The 19,113-nt window shown below is 56.5% G+C and overlaps 1 protein-coding gene across 1 annotated transcript in view; it reads left to right on the plus strand.

The window, feature by feature from the left end:
• The first annotated feature begins 2,258 nt into the window (after nt 1-2,258).
• Nucleotides 2,259-19,113, plus strand: part of CPNE3 (copine 3) — a 31,011-nt gene continuing 14,156 nt past the window's right edge. The window contains exons 1-10 of the mRNA XM_084864421.1: nt 2,259-2,327; nt 2,869-3,007; nt 3,244-3,423; nt 5,582-5,656; nt 6,617-6,688; nt 7,919-8,002; nt 10,074-10,163; nt 14,539-14,637; nt 16,343-16,429; nt 18,110-18,169. Of these exons, the coding sequence (XP_084720547.1) occupies nt 2,876-3,007; nt 3,244-3,423; nt 5,582-5,656; nt 6,617-6,688; nt 7,919-8,002; nt 10,074-10,163; nt 14,539-14,637; nt 16,343-16,429; nt 18,110-18,169 (879 nt within the window). The 5' untranslated portion in view covers nt 2,259-2,327; nt 2,869-2,875. The remainder of the gene's footprint in view (nt 2,328-2,868; nt 3,008-3,243; nt 3,424-5,581; nt 5,657-6,616; nt 6,689-7,918; nt 8,003-10,073; nt 10,164-14,538; nt 14,638-16,342; nt 16,430-18,109; nt 18,170-19,113) is intronic.

A 19,113-nucleotide genomic window follows, 5' to 3' on the forward strand; every position in this document is an offset into this window, starting at 1 on the left:
TCACCTGCTCTCGATCCTCCAGGCCAGCGCTGCCAGCCATCCTGGGCCACAGCACGGTCCCCTGACCTTGGGGTCCAGGTACACCTCCTCGGGCCTCAGTGCATGTGACTGGGAAAGCCTGACTCCAGTGAGGGCCTTGGAATTTCTGGTTCTCTGCGGCTTCTGGCCGACTCCCGGGAGGCATTGGGGGGTCTGTGCCCGGTGTCCCACGTGAGGAGTGACTCTCCCAGGAGGCACTGGGGTCTGTGCCCGGTGTCCCACGTGAGGAGTGACTCTCCCAGGAGGCAACTGGGGTCTGTGCCCGGTGTCCCACGTGAGGAGTGACTCTCCCAGGAGGCACTGGGGTCTGTGCCCGGTGTCCCACGTGAGGAGTGACTCTCCCAGGAGGCACTGGGGTCTGTGCCCGGTGTCCCACATTCGGAGTGACTCTCCCAGGAGGCACTGGGGTCTGTGCGCGGTGTCCCACGTGAGGAGTGACTCTCCCAGGAGGCACTGGGGTCTGGGCGCGGTGTCCCACGTGAGGAGTGACTCCCAGGAGGCATTGGGGTCTGTGCATTGTCCCACGTGAGGAGTGGATCTCCCAGGGGGCATTGGGGGGTCTGTGCCCGGTATCCAACGTGAGGAGTGACTCTCCCAGGAGGCACTGGGGTCTGTGCCCGGTATCCCACGTGAGGAGTGACTCTCCCAGGAGGCACTGGGTTCTGTGCATGGTGTCTCACATGAGGACTGACTCCCAGGAGGCACTGGGGTCTGTGCATTGTCCCACGTGAGGAGTGACTCTCCCAGGAGGCATTGGGGTCTGGGCGCGGTGTCCACGTGAGGAGTGACTCCCAGGAGGCACTGGGTTCTGTGCGCGGTGTCCCATGTGAGGAGTGACTCTCCCAGGAGGCATTGGGGTCTGTGCATTGTCCCACGTGAGGAGTGGATCTCCCAGGGGGCATTGGGGTCTGTGCGCGGTGTCCCACGTGAGGAGTGACTCTCCCAGGAGGCATTGGGGTCTGTGCATTATCCCACATCAGGAGTGACTCTCCCAGGAGGCACTGGGGTCTGGGCGCGGTGTCCACGTGAGGAGTGACTCTCCCAGGAGGCATTGGGGTCTGGGCACGGTGTCCATGTGAGGAGTGACTCTCCCAGGAGGCATTGGGGTCTGTGCATTGTCCCACGTGAGGAGTCACTCCCAGGAGGCATTGGGGTCTGTGCACGGTGTCCCACGTGAGGAGTCACTCCCAGGAGGCATTGGGGTCTGTGCATTGTCCCATGTGAGGAGTCACTCCCAGGAGGCATTGGTGTCTGTGCACGGTGTCCCACGTGAGGAGTCACTCCCAGGAGGCATTGGGGTCTGTGCGGGGTGTCCACGTGAGGAGTGACTCTCCCAGGAGGCACTGGGGTCTGTGCGTGGTGTCCCACATGAGGACTGACTCCCAGGAGGCACTGGGGTCTGTGCATTGTCCCACGTGAGGAGTGACTCTCCAGTGAGACGGGTGCACCGCGCTGCTCTTCACAGGCTCCTCGAATTAGAACCACGAAGCCTGCCTCCTTGTTCCGTGTCCGGGAGCTTGGGGCCCTCCATGCCAGCACTGACTTCTGACATGCCAGCACCCCATGTCTCGCTGGAGGTAGCAGAGTGGGAGGAGGGGAGGCACTCTGTCTCTTCCCCTGAGCATGGTCACCTCTCAAGGCCAGCCCCCGCCTCCTCTGTCCCCAGGCCTCTTCCTCGCTCGGTGTGACAGGCTTGGTGTTTCTGGCGGGTCTGCAGGGCGGGGAGCGGGAGCGGGAGCGGGAAAACGGGCCTGTCCACCTCGTCTGCATTAGACCCAGGCCGGCGGCCGAGGCCTCTCTGTAGGGGCCCCGCGTCAGGCGGGAATCCCGGGCTTCCAGGCAGCAGCGAGGGAGAGGGCCCTGTAATATGTGGTGGTGGGGGGGGGGGGTGTGTCTTTAGCTAAAATTCTTTGAAAATAGAAAGTATCTCCTTTAGCATCTTGTTAAATGAGCAATTTATAATTAAGGTTGTAGTTTTATGTGTTTTATTTCATAGCTTAATGCTTTGAGTTTTTCTGAGTGGTAAAATTTATAGTGAAGTGAAAAGACAATTCGTCTTTTTAAAAAATATATATTTTATTGATTTCAGAGAGGAAGGGAGAGGGAGGGAGATAGAAACATTAATGATGAGAGAGAATCATTGATCGCTGCCTCCTGCACATCCCACACCTGGGCATGTGCCCCGACTGGGAATCTAACCGTGACTTTCTGGTTCATAGGTCGACACAGCCCCGCCGGCCGGGTGATTAAGTCTCAGTTGCCGCCTTAAAAACTGCATTTCCGTCCCAGTAAGTGAGCTCTGTTCTAAGCGAGAGTCTAAGCACGCAGTCCGTCCCAGTCCCTCCCAGTCCCTCTTGGTCCCTCCTGGTCCACCTGAGTCCCCTGATCCCCCTGGGCTCCCCTAATCCGCCCTGATCCCTCTCCGTCCCCCTTGTCCCTCTGGTCCCCTGATCTCCCCCCTTCCCTCTCCATCCCCCCTGGTCCCCCTGGTCCACCCTGTCCCTGTCTCCCTGATCCTCCTGATCCCCCCTTTCCCTCTCTGTCCCCACTGGTCTCTCTGGTCTCCCTGACCCCCCCTGCTCCCCCTGATCCCCTCTGGTCCTCCTGATACCCCCCTGGTTCCTCCTGTCCCTCTCAGTCCCTCCTCGTCCCCCTGACCTGCCTGGTCCTCCTGATCCCCCGCTGCCCCCCCCCCCCCCCCCCCGTCCCTCCTGGTCCCCTGTCTCCCTGGGCCCCCTGAACCCCCTGGTCAGACAGGGTCCTGACAAGCTCTGCGACTTCCTGGGAACATGGCTTCTCAAGGCCCCTCTCGCACGTGGCTTCTCACAGCTCGGAGATGGCCGCCCAGTGCGTGACGAAGGTGGAGCTGAACGTGTCCTGTGACAACCTTCTGGACGCAGACATCGGGTCCAAGTCAGACCCTCTGTGCGTGCTGTTTCTGAACTCGAGCGGACAGCAGTGGTATGAGGTATGTTAACACGTGAAAGCCAGTGGATTGTTTATTGGCGACGTGAAGAGCTTACCCATGTTACAGTCAGGAAACCACCACACAGGTAGTGCAGTGTGGGGCAGGTGTGTCCCTGACCGGAAGCTTACACACAGACGGAGCCTCCTTAGCCGTCAGGCCCCCTGCGTCCAGGGTGGCCGGTGAGATACTGAGATCTGGGCCGCCTCTGACCTGACCCCTTTTGTTCTGGGGCACAGGCGGATCGCACCGAGAGGATTAAGAACTGCCTGAACCCCACGTTCTCCAAGACCTTCATCATTGACTACTACTTCGAGGTGGTGCAGAAACTGAAGTTCGGGATCTATGACATCGACAACAAGACCATCGAGCTGGGCGACGATGACTTTCTGGGAGAGTGTGAATGCACCCTGGGACAGGTGGGTGTGCGCGGGGCGGAGGGCGCAGCGAGCTGGGCCTTCACAGAGTTTTCTGCGTTTTCCAGTTGGAGTTGGCATGTTACTTGTCCTGGTCCAGGGGCAGGGCAAAGAGCCAGGCAGGCACTGCTCCCGAACTCCGCGCCCCGCCCCGCCTGCCCCACACTGGTACAGTGTCGCCCATTGTTCCCTGTTGCTGTCCATTTTCACTTGTGCTCCTTAGTGTAACTTTGAAAGTTGGGAACCACGGGCCACCTTGCGGACGGAGCTCACAGCCGGCGTGGTCGGTGAGGAATCCCGGCTTTCCTAGGGCGGGAGCGTGTGCCAGGCCCCTCAGTCCTGGGGTCGGGGTGCTCGTCCCACATCAGGAGTGAACCCGCTGCAGCCGCCCAGCGTGCGGGCCCCAGCTCAGTCCATCGCAGTGGCAGCTGATGGTCCCGCTGGCAGGACTGGCCCGACGCCCACACCATGCCACCCGGCATGCTGCTCCTCGGCCGGGCTCATCCCTGTAAACCCAGAGTCTGTGGCCTCCGGTGCCCGCCGGGTGGGGTGCGCTCTCCTGCCCTTCCTGTTTATCCTCGTCGCCTAGTTACGTCTTCCCGGGGCGGACAAGCTCGGTCAGGGCGGCTGTGTCTTCCCGGGGCGGACAAGCTCGGTCAGGGCGGCTGTGTCTTCCCGGGGCGGACAAGCTCGGTCAGGGCGGCTGTGTCTTCCCGGGGCGGACAAGCTCGGTCAGGGCGGCTGTGTCTTCCCGGGGCGGACAAGCTGGCTCAGGGCGGCTGTGTCTTCCCGGGGCGGACAAGCTGGCTCAGGGCGGCTGTGTCTTCCCGGGGCGGACGAGCTCGGTCAGGGCGGCTGTGTCTTCCCGGGGCGGACAAGCTGGCTCAGGGCGGCTGTGTCTTCCCGGGGCGGACAAGCTGGCTCAGGGCGGCTGTGTCTTCCCGGGGCGGACGAGCTCGGTCAGGGAGGCTGTGTCTTCCCGGGGCGGACGAGCTCGGTCAGGGCGGCTGCGTCTTCCCGGGGCGGACAAGCTGGGTCAGGGCGGCTGTGTCTTCCCGGGGCGGACGAGCTCGGTCAGGGCGGCTGCGTCTTCCCGGGGCGGACAAGCTGGCTCAGGGCGGCTGTGTCTTCCCGGGGCGGACAAGCTGGGTCAGGGCGGCTGTGTCTTCCCGGGGCGGACAAGCTGGCTCAGGGCGGCTGTGTCTTCCCGGGGCGGACAAGCTCGGTCAGGGAGGCTGTGTCTGGGCTCCGCGCCGACTCCCCACGAGAGGTCCTGGCTGCGTCCGGGTTGGGATCGCCTCTGGGAAGGACTCACGGTCAGTGTTGGGGGATCTCGGCTTTGCTGTTGTCTTGGGCAACATGGAGCTGATCGGTTTTCTAAAATGTTGATAAATGGCATCCAAGGAAAGTTAATTTAAAAAAAAAAGCCATTGTGGCTAGCATTAAAGTGAATTTGAGAAATTATGGCTGAGGGGAGGACTGGGTCTACAGTGTTATGTTAGTCAGTGTATCTGGTGGGTTACGTATGTGAGGGTTACGTGTCAGGGGACACATTGAATCCCATTTGCTGAGAGTCCTGAGACCGGGCCTGCCTTTCAGTGGGTTCAGCTCCGTGATTAGTGAGAGATGAGTCTGGCCTTCGTCCCCATCACGTGTCAGAAATCCACGTTGGAAGGAGTTGAAAAGGGAACTAGTGGGCGGGAGCAGGGAGGTCACAGCTCTTAGAAATGGTTTCTGTGGGTTTCCCATGGGTCCATGTGTTTCAGAATCACTGCACCCTTCTAGGATGGGCTTAATGTTTCCATTTCTAATGATCCTTTTTATTCATTTTTAAAAAATAGGTTGTTTTTTTTTTAAATTAATTTCAGAGAGGAAGGGAGAGAGAGAGAAACATCAGTGATGAGAGAGAATCACTGATCGGTTGCCTCCTGCCCCCTTCCACCCCGCCACTGTGGATTGAGCCTGCAACCCAGGCATGTGCCCTGACCGGGAATCGAACCGTGACCTGCTTTATAGGGCGATGCTCAGCCACTGAGCCACACCGGCCGGGCTGAATGACCTGTTAAATGAAATTTATGCTCAATCTCTTTGTCAAAACCGTTCAGTTAGAAGTTGGCCAGATGCAGTGGAAAAGCTCTCTGTCACCTTCCGCCCATTACAGATCGTGTCCAGTAAGAAGCTGACGCGCCCGCTGATGCTGAGGAACGGCAAGCCCGCGGGGAAGGGCAGCATCACGGTAAGAGACCTTGTCTGTGCCTCGGAGGTGAGGGGGCACGTGGGGCTGCCGGCAGCTGCCCACAAGCCTGGTCACGCCAGCCCGGTGGTGCCCCCCTTCCCTGCTGGGGAGCCATCACCGACCCCTGTGTGACGTGTGTCAGAAAAGAAAGAAAAACTCACTCACGAATCCCTTTGCGTTTTACAATGGCCAAGGAGTCAGGCCCCTCGTGGTGCTTCCTCGCCCCAGGAGCCCCCTCCCCCACTTAGACCCGACGGCATGGGACGGTTCCGGGCTCTGCGAGACCCTGCCCAGACGGCTTCACTCCGTTGGGTCTCACATGGCATGGCCTCCCCTTTAGCCCCAGGCCGGTGACTGCGGCCCCCGACAGAGCCCCGCGCAGGACGCCGCTCCTCAGGCTCTCCCTCCGGAGCCCTGGTTCTGACCTGAGCTGGACGAAGGCGGGCTCGCGAGCCTCGGAGGGCTGCGCCGTGCTGCCTGAGCAGCTGGTTTGCTCCGGGTTAAACTTCTGCAGCACAAGCATGAGCGTCTGCGGGGAGCCGCTCGTGGCACAGAACGCCGCCCGCAGCCGCCGTACTGCTCCCGGGCGGCACCGGGCTGTGAGCAGTGGCCAGTGAGGTCGTGTGGAGACAGTGATCTCAGCTGCGGGTGTTGCCGGCGTTGCTGAGCTCCCAGCTCGGGGTTCGCAGGCTGCAGCTGGTGTGTGCCCAGCCGCGCTTTTCCCTGGATTGGGGAGATGCCGCTGGGGCAACGGCGTCTGCGAAGGAAGGTGCCGAACGCAGGGTTAGCAGGGTTGGGCACATGCTTATTGCACATGTGTGAAAGCTAACATGAAAGATCTCCCAGTGGCACCATTTTAGTGATTTACTGATACTGAGTTTGTACACTGTTAGGTAACAGAATATCAGTACTGTGTCAGAATCCCTAAATCACTCTTCTTTCACTCACCTGATCTCATAGATTTCCGCTGAAGAAATAAAGGATAACAGAGTGGTCTTGTTTGAAATGGAAGCAAGAAAACTGGACAACAAGGTGGGTAGGGATACAGTCGCCTCCTATGTGCCTCCCGTAGATCCTGTTTGGGAAAGGAGGGGTGCAGCCCGGAGCATTAGTTCCTTCCAGGCCCGCTGTCCTGGGGTGTGTCTGTGAGAGCCTGTGTGTGTGTGAGTGTGTGTCTCTGTCTCTGTGAGTGTCTGTGAGGTGTGTGTGTGTGAATCTGTGTGTCTATCTATTTGTGAATGTGTCTCTGTATGTGTGTACGTGAGTGTGAGGTCTTTGTGTGTGTCTGTGTGTCTCTGTGAGGTGTGTGTGAATCTGTGTGTCTATCTGTGAATGTGTCTCTGTATGTGTGTACGTGAGTGTGAGGTCTCTGTGTGTGTCTGTGTCTCTGTGAGGTGCGTGTATGTGTGTGTGTGTGTGTGTGTGTGTGAATCTGTGTGTCTGTCTGTAAATGTCTGTGTTGCTGTGACTGTGTGTGTGTACGTGAGTGTGAGGTCTCTGTATGTGTCCGTGTGTCTCTGTGTGTCTGAGGGTCTGTATGATCTATGTGTTTGTGTTTGTGTCTCTGTATTTGTATGTATCTGTGTGTGTATCTATGAGTGCCTCTGTGTGTGTATGTATGGGTGTGTCTGTGAGTGTGTGTATCTGTGTGTGTGTGTGGAGGGTGTGGGAAGGGCAGCTCTGAGCACGCGGGCTGCTGCGCATGCATAGGTGCTGTGGGGAACTAAGAGGAAAGAAGGGACTCTAACCGTGAGGTAGCCGTGGCTTCTCCACATACTTACCCCTGCTCCCTGGCGTGTGGGATTGGACCCTGAGGATAGACGTGGAGTCAAGACTCTGATCCGTCAGCAATCTGTCAGATATGACCTGACGTGATCCCTCTGCGTCCATCTGGTTGCTGTCCCTCAGAGTTAGCGCCTGGTGTTGGCATGCTGCTCCCAGAACTCGCCAGAGCTGTGTGAGGGAGCAGTTAGGCCTGAGGCCAGCAGAGAACGTGCTTATTAGTGTGGGCATAGTGCTCACTGTTGTGAAGCACCGTGTGTGTTGAGAAGCGAGGCTGTGTGCGCAGGGTCAGGGCTTTCATCAGAAATGCCGCTTCTCTGGGGAGACGGGCGCATTGGTGCGGAGGGAGAGGGCTGTGCCCTGCAGTGCTGGCATGCAGACCTGCCCCGGGAGGGCAGCGCGGTGTTAGCGTGCCACGGGCAGAGTGGGTGCCACAGCCAGAGAGGCGCCGAGAAGGACGGCTTTCTCCCTCTGACGTAGGACCTGTTTGGCAAGTCCGACCCTTACTTGGAGTTCCACAAGCAGACGTCGGACGGAACCTGGCTGCTGGTGCACCGAACAGAGGTGAGCGTGTGAGGTTGGGAGGCAGGCCTGAGGTTTCCCGGGGGAATGTAGTAATCTGAATTTTTAAAAAATTGTTTCTATAAAAATAGCAATCTGAGTTTTGACCTATATATATAACCAGACACAAGGTCAGCATGCTCATTTTTTCTTTTATTAGTGAAGTTTGTATTTTGAGAAATGTACAGCCCTTTAAAGAACACTATAATGTATTCCCTGTACATTTTTGTACATTTGGTCTGCACATATGTGCTCCTTCTTTCTCTCTCTCTGACACAGACACACACACACCTGCATACACACAGGGACTTGCACATTTGCCCACACACACCGGGACTTGCACACCTGCACACACACACGGACTCACACACCTGTATACACACGGATGCACGTGCACACACACACACGCACACACACACGGACTTGCACATCTGCACACACAGGGACTCGCACACCTGCACGCAGGTAGTACCCTCTTGCAGAGCCTTCCTGTTGAGACTGCAGATGTGACTCCACCTTGCCAGAGCAGAGCCGGGGTTTCTGTTGCCCAGCCGCACTTCAGCATTGGTGTGGTTTATAGCGTTGTGCAAAGGTCTCCCCAGCGTCCCGCATGCTGTAAGCATCTTGTGTTGTTTTTCAGTCAGGGCTTCCACGTGGCAATTGGCTGTTTTTACATCCTCTCCATGTAAGACTTTCTCCCTGCCTCCCCAGCCTTTCTGCCGTCGAACCTCTCCAGTAATCAGCCGTGCATGCCCACGCTCTGGGCTCTGCCTCTCAGCCAGTCCAGCTGGGTCTCGGTTGTGAGGAGTCGGTGGTCTGTGGTGCCGCCCCGCAGGCTATTCTCCCACAGTTCACCCTGCTTTAGCTTCTGCTGACCATCGTGCCCGAGTCTCACTTATTACCATCGGACTGAGGTTACATACAGTGTCGTTTTCTCCATCTTCCATCCCTGCACATGGATTAGTGGTGCTCCCTCTCACTTCCTCCTTTTTGTCTTCAGCGGCATGGTGGGCTCATGGATGGCTGGAGCACAAGGTGCTCATGTTTATCACTCTTTCCTGTTCAGACTGCAGTGGGCCCCGTTTCTCAAATGTCTCCCATCTCCAACAATTCTCTGCTCAGCTACAGCCCTTTCCTGCTGATGCCTTATGAAGAATCACGTGTTTCTCAGGCAACAGATAAAGGAGAGAACGCACAAATACGAGTCAGTTCCCCTCTGTTAGCATCTCAGGATCCTGTGCTGTGAATATTTTGTGTGTTTTTGCTTTTGTTGCTGCTTATAATTATTGTTAAATTTTCCCTTTTTGTTAAACTTTCATTTACATTTCATGTCCTTTTGTTTTTGAAGAGTTTATTTATAGATTAAACAGTAAACAGACATGCACTGTGTGTAAGGAAGGTTAAAACGGGATCATTTGGGGGTCTGGAACGGATTACTGCCATTTACATGATCTCTGGTGGGAGAAGATGATGCCGTTTTCAAACAGCCTTCCGGAATGAATTAAGTTTGCAAAGCGAGGTTCCGCAGTATCTGGATTTGACAGGGCGTGCCTTCAATGGCTCCTGGCTTCTGACATGAGCCCTAGGGCCTCGATTTGTATGTGCTTGTGGGAGCCAGACTGGGGTGACCCATTTCTTTGAGGTGACTCAGTCTCTCAGAGGTGGAGGTATTCAGACACCAAGATCTGAGGGCCCACGTGCTCTTGCAGCTGGGCCCCTGCAGGGGACACAGCTGGAAACTGTACATTTGCTTGTATCTGCCTATGATGTCTATAGAAATGACTATCTCTTTAATTCATCCAACCCAGCACGGTTCTTTCTTGGACTGAGTCCTCTGCCGCATGGAAACCTGGTTCCTAAGGCGCCCTTGTGGGTGGGAGCCCTTGCCAACGTGCTTCCTGCCACGCGTGCTGACCAGAGAGTCCGTCACGGACAGGGGGCAGTACATCCCAGCGGGTGTCCGTGGACAGGTGACCAGCTGGCGAGGTCGTAGCACCACCCGGACGGGAAAGGCGAGAGCAGAACGCGGTGAACTCGGTGCTTCCTAACGCGTCTCTGCATCTCCATTTTCTAGGTCATTAAAAACAACCTGAATCCCGTGTGGAGGCCTTTTAAAATCTCTCTGAACTCCCTGTGCTACGGAGATATGGATAAGACTATTAAGGTAATTTGAAATTACATACACAGACTCACCTCTCTTATACACTTAATTGGTTAGGTCAGTCGTCGGCAAACTCATTAGTCAACAGAGCCAAATATCAACATTACAGCGATTGAAATTTCTTTAGAGAGCCATATTTTTAAAACTTAAACTTCTTCTAATGCCACTTCTTCAAAGTAGACTAGCCCAGGCCATGGTATTTTGTGGAAGAGCCACACTCAAAGGACCAAAGAGCCGCATGTGGCTCTCGAGCCACAGTTTGCCGACCACGGGGTTAGGTAAATTTAAAGAAAGAAAGTGATGGGACGAGCCTGTGGGACTCCCTTTGGCTGGGCCTGGGAACCCTGAATCGGGGTGTGTGGTAGGTAAAGAGTTTGAAGAATCAACATGTTTGACTGATGGTCCACCCAGTGCTGAATTCAACATTGTGATTTTTATTTTACACTTTATTTTTAAAATAAAATGTCCAGTTTAAACGTTTCTTCCTTTTAAAAGGATCCCTTTGCTCTGTGAATAAGAGCCTTTCGCTCCCTCTGTGCCGTTGGCGTGTCCTTGCGGATAAAAGCAGGCGTTCCTTTAACTAGAGCCAGCACTGTCTGCCGCCTCAGCGCGGAGAGGACCAGTGGCTTTCCCTCTTGTTTCCAGAGCAAAGTGCAGCCCTGAAGACGGTGGTGGCTTATTGTTGGGTCCAAGGGCAGAGCGGCAGCAGGGAGCCACAGCAGGTGTCTAAGAATCTTTGATCGTTCTTGTTTATCACGTCTCATCAAAAACATAACTTTAAAGACACTTTTATACTAGAGCCATTTGACATAGATCCCAGAGAGAAGCCTTTGCCTGTGCCCTGTGCCAGCAAGCTGATGGGTCTTGCTGGTTTTGTAAGGGATGTGGTGAGGACGGAGAGGAGGACGGGTGGCCTGGAACAAGGTCGGATGTAGAGTCAGACCACAGCCCGAGTCCCGATTCCGCTCTTGAAACAGCGAAGGGATCTTGGGCAGGTCAGCTGCCATCTCCACTTGCACAGCAGAGAAAATAAGGGCTACATTGGTGGGAAGGGAAGTCTTGCTGTTAAAGGCAGCGCAGGTGCTGTTATGGCTGGAAGCCTCATTTCCTAGGTCCATCTGTTCGTCTTCAGCGTGGAGGATTTAAGGTTAATACCACGGGGCGTGTGTGCCACCCAGCAGCAGTGAAATGCAGGTTAGGGTTGGGCGTTGGGGACAAGCTTTCCTCCCTCTCAGGGTCTTCCTCCTGGTCTAACACTCAGAGAGACACAAGGCAGAGCAGCAAGAGGAACTGGCCGGACTTAACCACGTGCCTGCGTAGGGGAGTGCCCCCGCAGCAGAGTCAGAGCCACAGGGAAACGGGGTCTAGAAGACACTCGGAGCGGGCCAGCGAGCGTGCGCCCGCTGGGGCTCAGGAGGCTCTGCAGGAGAGCGCGTGGGAGAGGGTGTTAGTCGCCCTGCGAGGTGGGCGGGTGCACTCGCTCTGGTGAGTGAGGACTCCTGTCGTAGGCCAGGCTCCTCGTTACAACGCCTCTGACCGTTAAGGGGAGCGGAAGTCTCTGGAGCCCAGGTCTCAGGGGTCTTTAGCTCACAGCAATCGCATACTACTGAGGCAAGTACGAACAAAGTAAACAGTAGAAAAGATGCTTGAAAGATAACTTGAGAGCAGGTAAGACCTTGCTCCCTGGCATAGATCCTTCCGGAAAGCACATTCAAACTCCTATAACAATTCAAAAAATGTTACTTTTCAGTGTCACACTAAATGTAGAGCTTTTGCTTTTCACATTAACAGTAGTAAGTTGAAGCTTTAATCTATCTGAAAAGCAAGAGAGGCTGTAAAAAAAACTTGCCCAAGTCAAAACTATTTAATTGTGTGTACTAACATGTTAACAAGGAAACAATGTTTTTAAACCTCCGGCACGCAGTGGCTTGCGCACAGGCTCTCTGATTGTAGTAAGTAAACTGTTTCCAAGCTCACCTGATGAATGCCTCCATTCTTAAACGTGTGTTTTAATGACACAGACGTGCTCTGCCACATCGTCACGTCTGTGCTTCTCTGTGACATCAGAAAGCCATGCATCTGTGCTCCTCCTGGGTTTGGCGTTGCTTGGAGGTGTGAGGCTGGCGGCTTCTCTGCCCCGGTGTGGGTGTGCAGTGTGGTCCCTCCGGCATGGACTATCCTTGCCACAATATCCAGCGAATGGAAAACAGCTGTGCATGCTGCCCTGCCTCACCGGGAATGCCGAGTGGATGTGCTGTGGTGTGGTGTGTGTTCTCATACGCACACATGTATGCATGTGTGTATCATCACATGTGCATGTGTGTGTGGCATGTGCACTCACTTGGGTATATGTGTACAGGTGTGTGTACTGTTGTTTAGAGTAGACCAGGGGTCTTCAAACTACGGCCCGCGGGCCACATGCAGCCCCCAGGGGAGTCTGATCCTGCCCGCCAAGTTTTTTGGGCAGTGAGCGCAGCCAAGGTGTTACAGTAGGAATTAGTAGTTCATATAGTCCGGCCCTCCAGCTCTCTGAGGACCGTGATCTGGCCCCAACTTTAAAAAGTTTGAGGACCCCTGGAGTAGACCATAGTCCTAGTTTTTGAATCCTTGAGAAATTAAAGGACACAGTCATTATATAATGTTCCTCCAAACTACCTGAAGCCGTGCCAGCATTATAAATGTCCTATTTTTCTTTAGCACCAAACATGTGCCTGCCGTGGGGCAGTGGAGCGAGTTATCAGAAATTACTGTTGGAAGCTATTTTTACATCCCCTGAAGTTTCAGGCAGACTGACATTCGCTCTTCATAAGCTCTGTTTAAATAAAATCTTGACATTATCAAAGCTTGATTTTGCCTTACGTATAAATTGTAGTTTCCTGAATGCAAATCTAGTAATGTAGAATTCTTTTGTCCGTAATTAAGAAAAACTATTTAAATGAAATTACTAAAATGTTAAGACTTTTAAAAAAATATATATTTTATTGATTTTGTACAGAGAGGAAGGGAGAGAAATAGAGAGTTAGAAACATCGATGAGAGAGAGTCATCAATCAGCTGCCTCTTGCACACCCCCTACTGGGGATATGCCCGCAACCAAGGTACATGCCCTTGACCGGAATCAAACCCGGGACCCTTCAGTCCCCAAGCCGACGCTCTATCCATTGAGCCAAACCGGTCTCGGTGTTAAGATTGTTTTTAACTGCATTTTAATTTTAGTCCAACTAGAAAGCAGTTATTAAGATCATTCATTTTCTTCCCTGACACTTGGGAGGGCCACGGAGGGCGTGGGCTTTAGACTGCGCGTCACATACACAGGGCGGGAGTCGAGCTGTCTGGCTCGTCCGCGAGCAAAGACCCCCAACAAGTGGACACTCCCGACAGCCCTTGGATTGCCGTGTCTCTGGATCTTGTTTGTGTTCATTAATTGATGGCCGTTTTGTCTTCCTGGATAAAATGGGAATAAAGTAAGGAATGCAGCCTTTCCTGTTGCCATTTGCCCGACTCCCTCCTGGGGCTGAGCAGGCGCAGCCCTCTGGGGAGATGTTCCCTGCAGTGAGGAGCTGGTGACGTGGCGTTCATGTGGTGATGGGTGGCGGGCCAGGGCCTCAGTCATGGCTCCAGAGCCACACAGGAAACCATCATCCAAAGCCCTGGAACCCGCTGCCTCCTCAGCAGCCTGGTTGGCCACAGGGTGCAGCCCGAGAGCGTTTGCAGAATGCGATGCTGCTGTGAAGTGACAGAGCTGGAGAAGACGGTGCTCCGTCGGAGGCCCTCTGCTCGCTCTCGGACAGCGCACACCGCAGTCTCGCTGCAGCGAGTGGCCAGGCGATCTGTGACTGTTTTCCGCTCCTCCGTCCTCCTGGCACTGAGCTGCAGGCAAACCAGCTCAGCTCTGCCCTCGGCTTGGAGATAGCAAGCACGAACGACCTCGCCTGCCCCCCGTGGCAGCAGGGACTTCATGGGTCCAGTGCTTCCCCCAGAGGGCTTTTCCTTATAGGAGCTGGAGCCCTCAGCACGCTGCGCTCTGGCTTCCGTCTGGCGCTGGCACTGGCGCAGGCCTCCCCGGTGGCAGGGGACTCGCTGTGTCCATAACGAAATCATCTAAATCATTGCACAGACACCGGCCCTCCCTCCTGACAGCTTCAGCCACCGCGTGATTCTACTGAAGTGGGCGAGGCGCCAGCCAGGGTCGGGGTGGGGAACAAGCTGCTCAGAGGAGGTCGAGTGGTCTGTGTTCATCTGTCTGCCGCGCGCCGACCAGGAGCATCTGCAAGTGGTTTGGGGGCACTTGAGTGCTCAGGGCTCTTGCGGGTCAGCCCACGTTGCCGCAGCCCTGGGCCGAACAGGCCCGCAGCCTGACCTCTCTGTGCTGCTTCTAGGTGGAGTGCTACGACTATGACAACGACGGCTCCCACGACCTCATCGGGGCCTTCCAGACCACCATGACGCAGCTGAAGGCGGCCTCCCGGAGCTCGCCCGTGAGTCGCGTCTTGTCGGGTTCCGCCCTCGGCACAGCACAGACCAGGGCTCGCTCCGGGCTGCAGGGTGCTCGGGGACCGGGGGTTGGTAATAGAGGACCCGGAACCCAGGCTGCGGTGTGAGTTTACAGGAACACACAGAGCCTTGGTTTGGTTTGGCTACAGACAGCATCCGAGGTTCGATGGGAAACCTTTGTTTTGAAGTGTGTGGCAGGTGCTGGGTCACGGTAATCAGGGCCCGCAGCAGGGCAGACGCCTGGTTGACCTGTGCACTCTGGCCGCCCACCTCCGCCCTTCCTGTGGCCTTACCGCAGGAGGGACGAAGCGTGGTGATAGGACTTCAAGTTAGGGAATCTTAGCTAAATGAATACATGAAATCGATGGGCCCTTTGGTTTAGCTTATTGGGTTGTAAACAAACAAGAGTGGCTGGGCTTTCCAGGGGGCCCGGGGGCCCACTCCTGGTCACAGCCCCTCCCACAGCTGACAGGCCCCGTGGGATGGAGGAGGCTTTCCAACCCTCTGCGGCTTACATGCCAGCGGTGACGGGCGCTGAGCTGACAGACTGGATTAAAACAGCAGCAAAACCCAGTGGCAGAGGCAGATATTCCGCGTCGCGGTGGTTTTCTGAGGCAGAGCTAACGGGACACGGTGGGCACCTGGCCACGGGCAGTACCGCCCCAGCTCAGCCGGGCTGCTGGTGGTTTCGGGGTTTCAGCGCCTGTGTCTGGAGCAGTGAATGGCCTGCCTTCAGACGAGGATGAGTGACATCGACTGGACGCCCTGTGTGCATCCTGCAGGTTCCCTGCACCGACGGGACAGGCCAGGCTTCCCTGTGCCCAGGCAGCTCGCTCAGTGCTGCTCGGCAAAGGCAGGGCTGTCTGGTTGTCCGCTCTCGGTGCCCTGGCGGCTCGGTGAGAGCGAGGGCGCTAGCGATGCGGCTTTTGCCGTGCCAGTGGGCGCCTCCTCACTGGAAACGCACAGTCCTGAGCGCTCACGGCGGTGACGGAGACTCGGGCAGGACCTGAGCCCTCAGAAGATTCGCAGGATTCTCTTTCACATCATTTGCCAAATGTACCTCTTCACGCTCGGTTCTTAGACCAGTAACCACGGGTGGGCAGGGGGTGCTTTCTAAGAACCAGGAGAGCGGGCTCATCATGTGCACCGAGTCCCTGTGCTGTAGTGTGAGGAGCAGCAGTGAGAATCGAAGGGGTCACTCGGAGTGTTACCCCCTCGCTGTGAAAAAAGGAGTGAAGGAAACAAGTGAGAACTCGATGAAGTATGTAGGTCAGTTTTGTGTGGCTGCAGACGTTCCAGGCGGTGACTGACACCAGGGCGAGGGGGTGGAGGGGACAGGCAGGGAGGAGGAGGCAGTGCCCAGTGGGAGGGGCGCTGCATTTCACACAGGACTGGGCTTCACCTCTGTGTTCCCATGGCAGGTCTTTTCTTTCCTGAGCAGCATGTTTTCTCTCTGAGGGAAAGGCTGGGAGTTACAGTTACTTCCTTCGTTGTGAAGAAGAAAGGTTATGCTTAGAGTTTGCCAGGAGATTTGTATTAAAAGGCACCTTCCAGGTGAGCGTTGGGACGTTGTGGTATTGTCTCAGGTGCTGCAGTAGACTCCGTCAGGGGGTTTCATTCCAGGAGGCCGTCACCACTTACATCCCACTGGCCTGTCTGATGCGCAGTGACACGCTCTGTCCCCCACAGGTGGAGTTTGAGTGCATCAACGAGAAAAAGAGGCAGAAGAAGAAAAGTTACAAGAACTCTGGCATCGTCAGCGTGAAGCAGTGTGAGGTCCGTGACCTGACGCCTCCTGGGCAGTGCTCACACCCCTGCTCCCTGTCGGCGTGGGGTCACACGTGTGCACGGGGACAGCTGGAATCCCCTGCTCCCTGTCAGTGTGGGGTCACACGTGTGCACAGAGACAGCTGGAATCCCCTGCTCCCTGTCGGCGTGGGGTCACACGTGTGCACAGGGACAGCTGGAATCCCCTGCTCCCTGTCGGCGTGGGGTCACACGTGTGCACGGGGACAGCTGGAGTCTCCCTCTCCCTGTCGGTGTGGGGGTCACACGTGTGCACAGAGACAGCTGGAATCCCCTGCTCCCTGTCGGCGTGGGGTCACACGTGCACGGGGACAGCTGGAACCCCCTGTTCCCTGTCGGTGGGGGGTCACACACGTGCACGGGGACAGCTGGAACCCCCTGTTCCCTGTCGGTGTGGGGGTCACACACGTGCACGGGGACAGCTGGAACCCCCTGTTCCCTGTCGGTGTGGGGGTCACACACGTGCACGGGGACAGCTGGAGTCTCCCTCTCCCTTTCGGCGTGGGGTCACACGTGTGCACGGGGACAGCTGGAACCCCCTGCTCCCTGTCGGCTTGGGGTCACACGTGCACGGGGACAGCTGGAACCCCCTGTTCCCTGTCGGTGTGGGGTCACACACGTGCACGGGGACAGCTGGAGTCTCCCTCTCCCTGTCGGTGTGGGGGTCACACGTGTGCACGGGGACAGCTGGAACCCCCTGTTCCCTGTCGGTGGGGGGTCACACACGTGCACGGGGACAGCTGGAACCCCCTGTTCCCTGTCGGTGTGGGGGTCACACACGTGCACGGGGACAACTGGAGTCTCCCTCTCCCTGTCGGTGTGGGGGTCACACACGTGCACGGGGACAGCTGGAACCCCCTGTTCCCTGTCGGTGTGGGGTCACACGTGTGCACGGGGACAGCTGGAACCCCCTGCTCCCTGTCGGCGTGGGGTCACACGTGTGCACGGGGACAGCTGGAACCCCCTGTTCCCTGTCGGTGTGGGGTCACACGTGTGCACGGGGACAGCTGGAACCCCCTGCTCCCTGTCGGTGTGGGGGTCACACACGTGCACGGGGACAGCTGGAGTCTCCCTCTCCCTGTCGGCGTGGGGTCACACACGTGCACGGGGACAGCTGGAACCCCCTGTTCCCTGTCGGTGTGGGGGTCACACACGTGCACGGGGACAGCTGGAATCCCCTGTTCCCTGTCACGTGAGCATCTGGGCTCCTCAGGGAAGAGGACAGAGTAGGGAAGAGCAAAGAGGTCTTTCAGTGACTTGCTTCCAGGCTCGGCAGCGCCTCCGAAGAGCTCCAGTTGTGGGCTCTTTGTCCTTAGGAAGTGGGGGTCGAGGCATCCCAATGTGTTGGGGTAGGATGTTGTGAGGGAAAAATCCAAGAGATTTCTTACAACAAACAAGTGATTTTTAAAATCTTGACAATTATGCCTATTAAAGCTCTCAACATATTCGATTCATCATTAGTTTCTTAAGACGTAAAGTGAGGGTATGTCTGGCCATTATTCTAATCTGAATGGGGCTGGAATCATCTAGAGGTAGACTCTCCCAGACGCAGGTGCAGGCGATGCCCTGTGTCCCCGTGTCTGTCAGCGCGAAGTGTTAGCGCGTCTGAGGGGGCTCGGCGAGTCTGAGCGTCTGCTGCCTCCCTTTCAGGTCACGGTGGAGTGCACCTTCCTGGACTACATCATGGGCGGATGCCAGCTGAACTTCACCGTGAGTACCTGGGAGCTCCCCTTCCCCTTGGCAGTGCCTTGCTCCTCTGCAGAGCTGACGTGGCAGAGGGCACGCCTGTGTGTGGCCTGACCCAGTGCTCTGGGTAGACGGAGCTATCCTGTCCCTTCTCCCAGAGAACAGAAGGGCCCAACGCGGGTTACCCCAGCAACTTCAGCAGGAGAAAGCATCCAGCAAGCCAATGTGGAAAGCAAGGCCTGTATGTGCAGTGCTGGTGCAGTCCTGGTGCAGTGCCAATGCAGTCCTTGTGTAGTCCTGGTGCAGTGTAGTCCCAGTGCAGTGCTGGTGCAGTGCCGATGCAGTCCTTGTGTAGTCCTGGTGCAGTGTGGTGCAGTGTAGTCCCAGTGCAGTCCTGGTGCAGTGTCAGTGCAGTACCGGTGCAGTGCCGGTGCAATGTAGTCCTGGTGAAGTGCTGGTGCAGTCCCAGTGCAGGATAGTCCCGGTGCAGTCCTGGTTCAGTGTAGTTCCAGTGCAGTGCCAGTGCAATGTAGTCCCGGTGCAGTGCCGGTACAGTCTGGTGTAGCCCCAGTGCGGTGTAGTCCCAGTGCAGTGCTGGTGTAGAACCGTGCAGCCCTGGTGCAGTGTAGTCCCAGTGCAGTGTAGTCCTGGTGTAGCCTTGGTGCAGTGTAGTCCCGGTGCAGCCCCCATGCAATGTAGTCCCGGTGCAGTATAGTACCGGTGCAGCCCCGGTGCAATGTAGTCCCGGTGCAGCCCCCATGCAATGTAGTCCCGGTGCAGTGTAGTCCCGGTGCAGTGCAGTCCTGGTGCAGTGCCGGTGCCGCCCCGGTGCAGTGTAGTCCCGGTGCAACGTAGTCCCGATGCAGCCCCAGTACAGTGTAGTCCCAGTGCTATGTAGTCCCGATGCAGCCCCGGTACAGTGTAGCCCTGGTACAGTGCAGCCCTGGTGCAATGTAATCCCGGTGTAG

This window comes from Pipistrellus hanaki, assembly GCF_964339955.1.
Source record: "Pipistrellus hanaki genome assembly, chromosome: 17".
Taxonomy (NCBI): domain Eukaryota; kingdom Metazoa; phylum Chordata; class Mammalia; order Chiroptera; family Vespertilionidae; genus Pipistrellus; species Pipistrellus hanaki.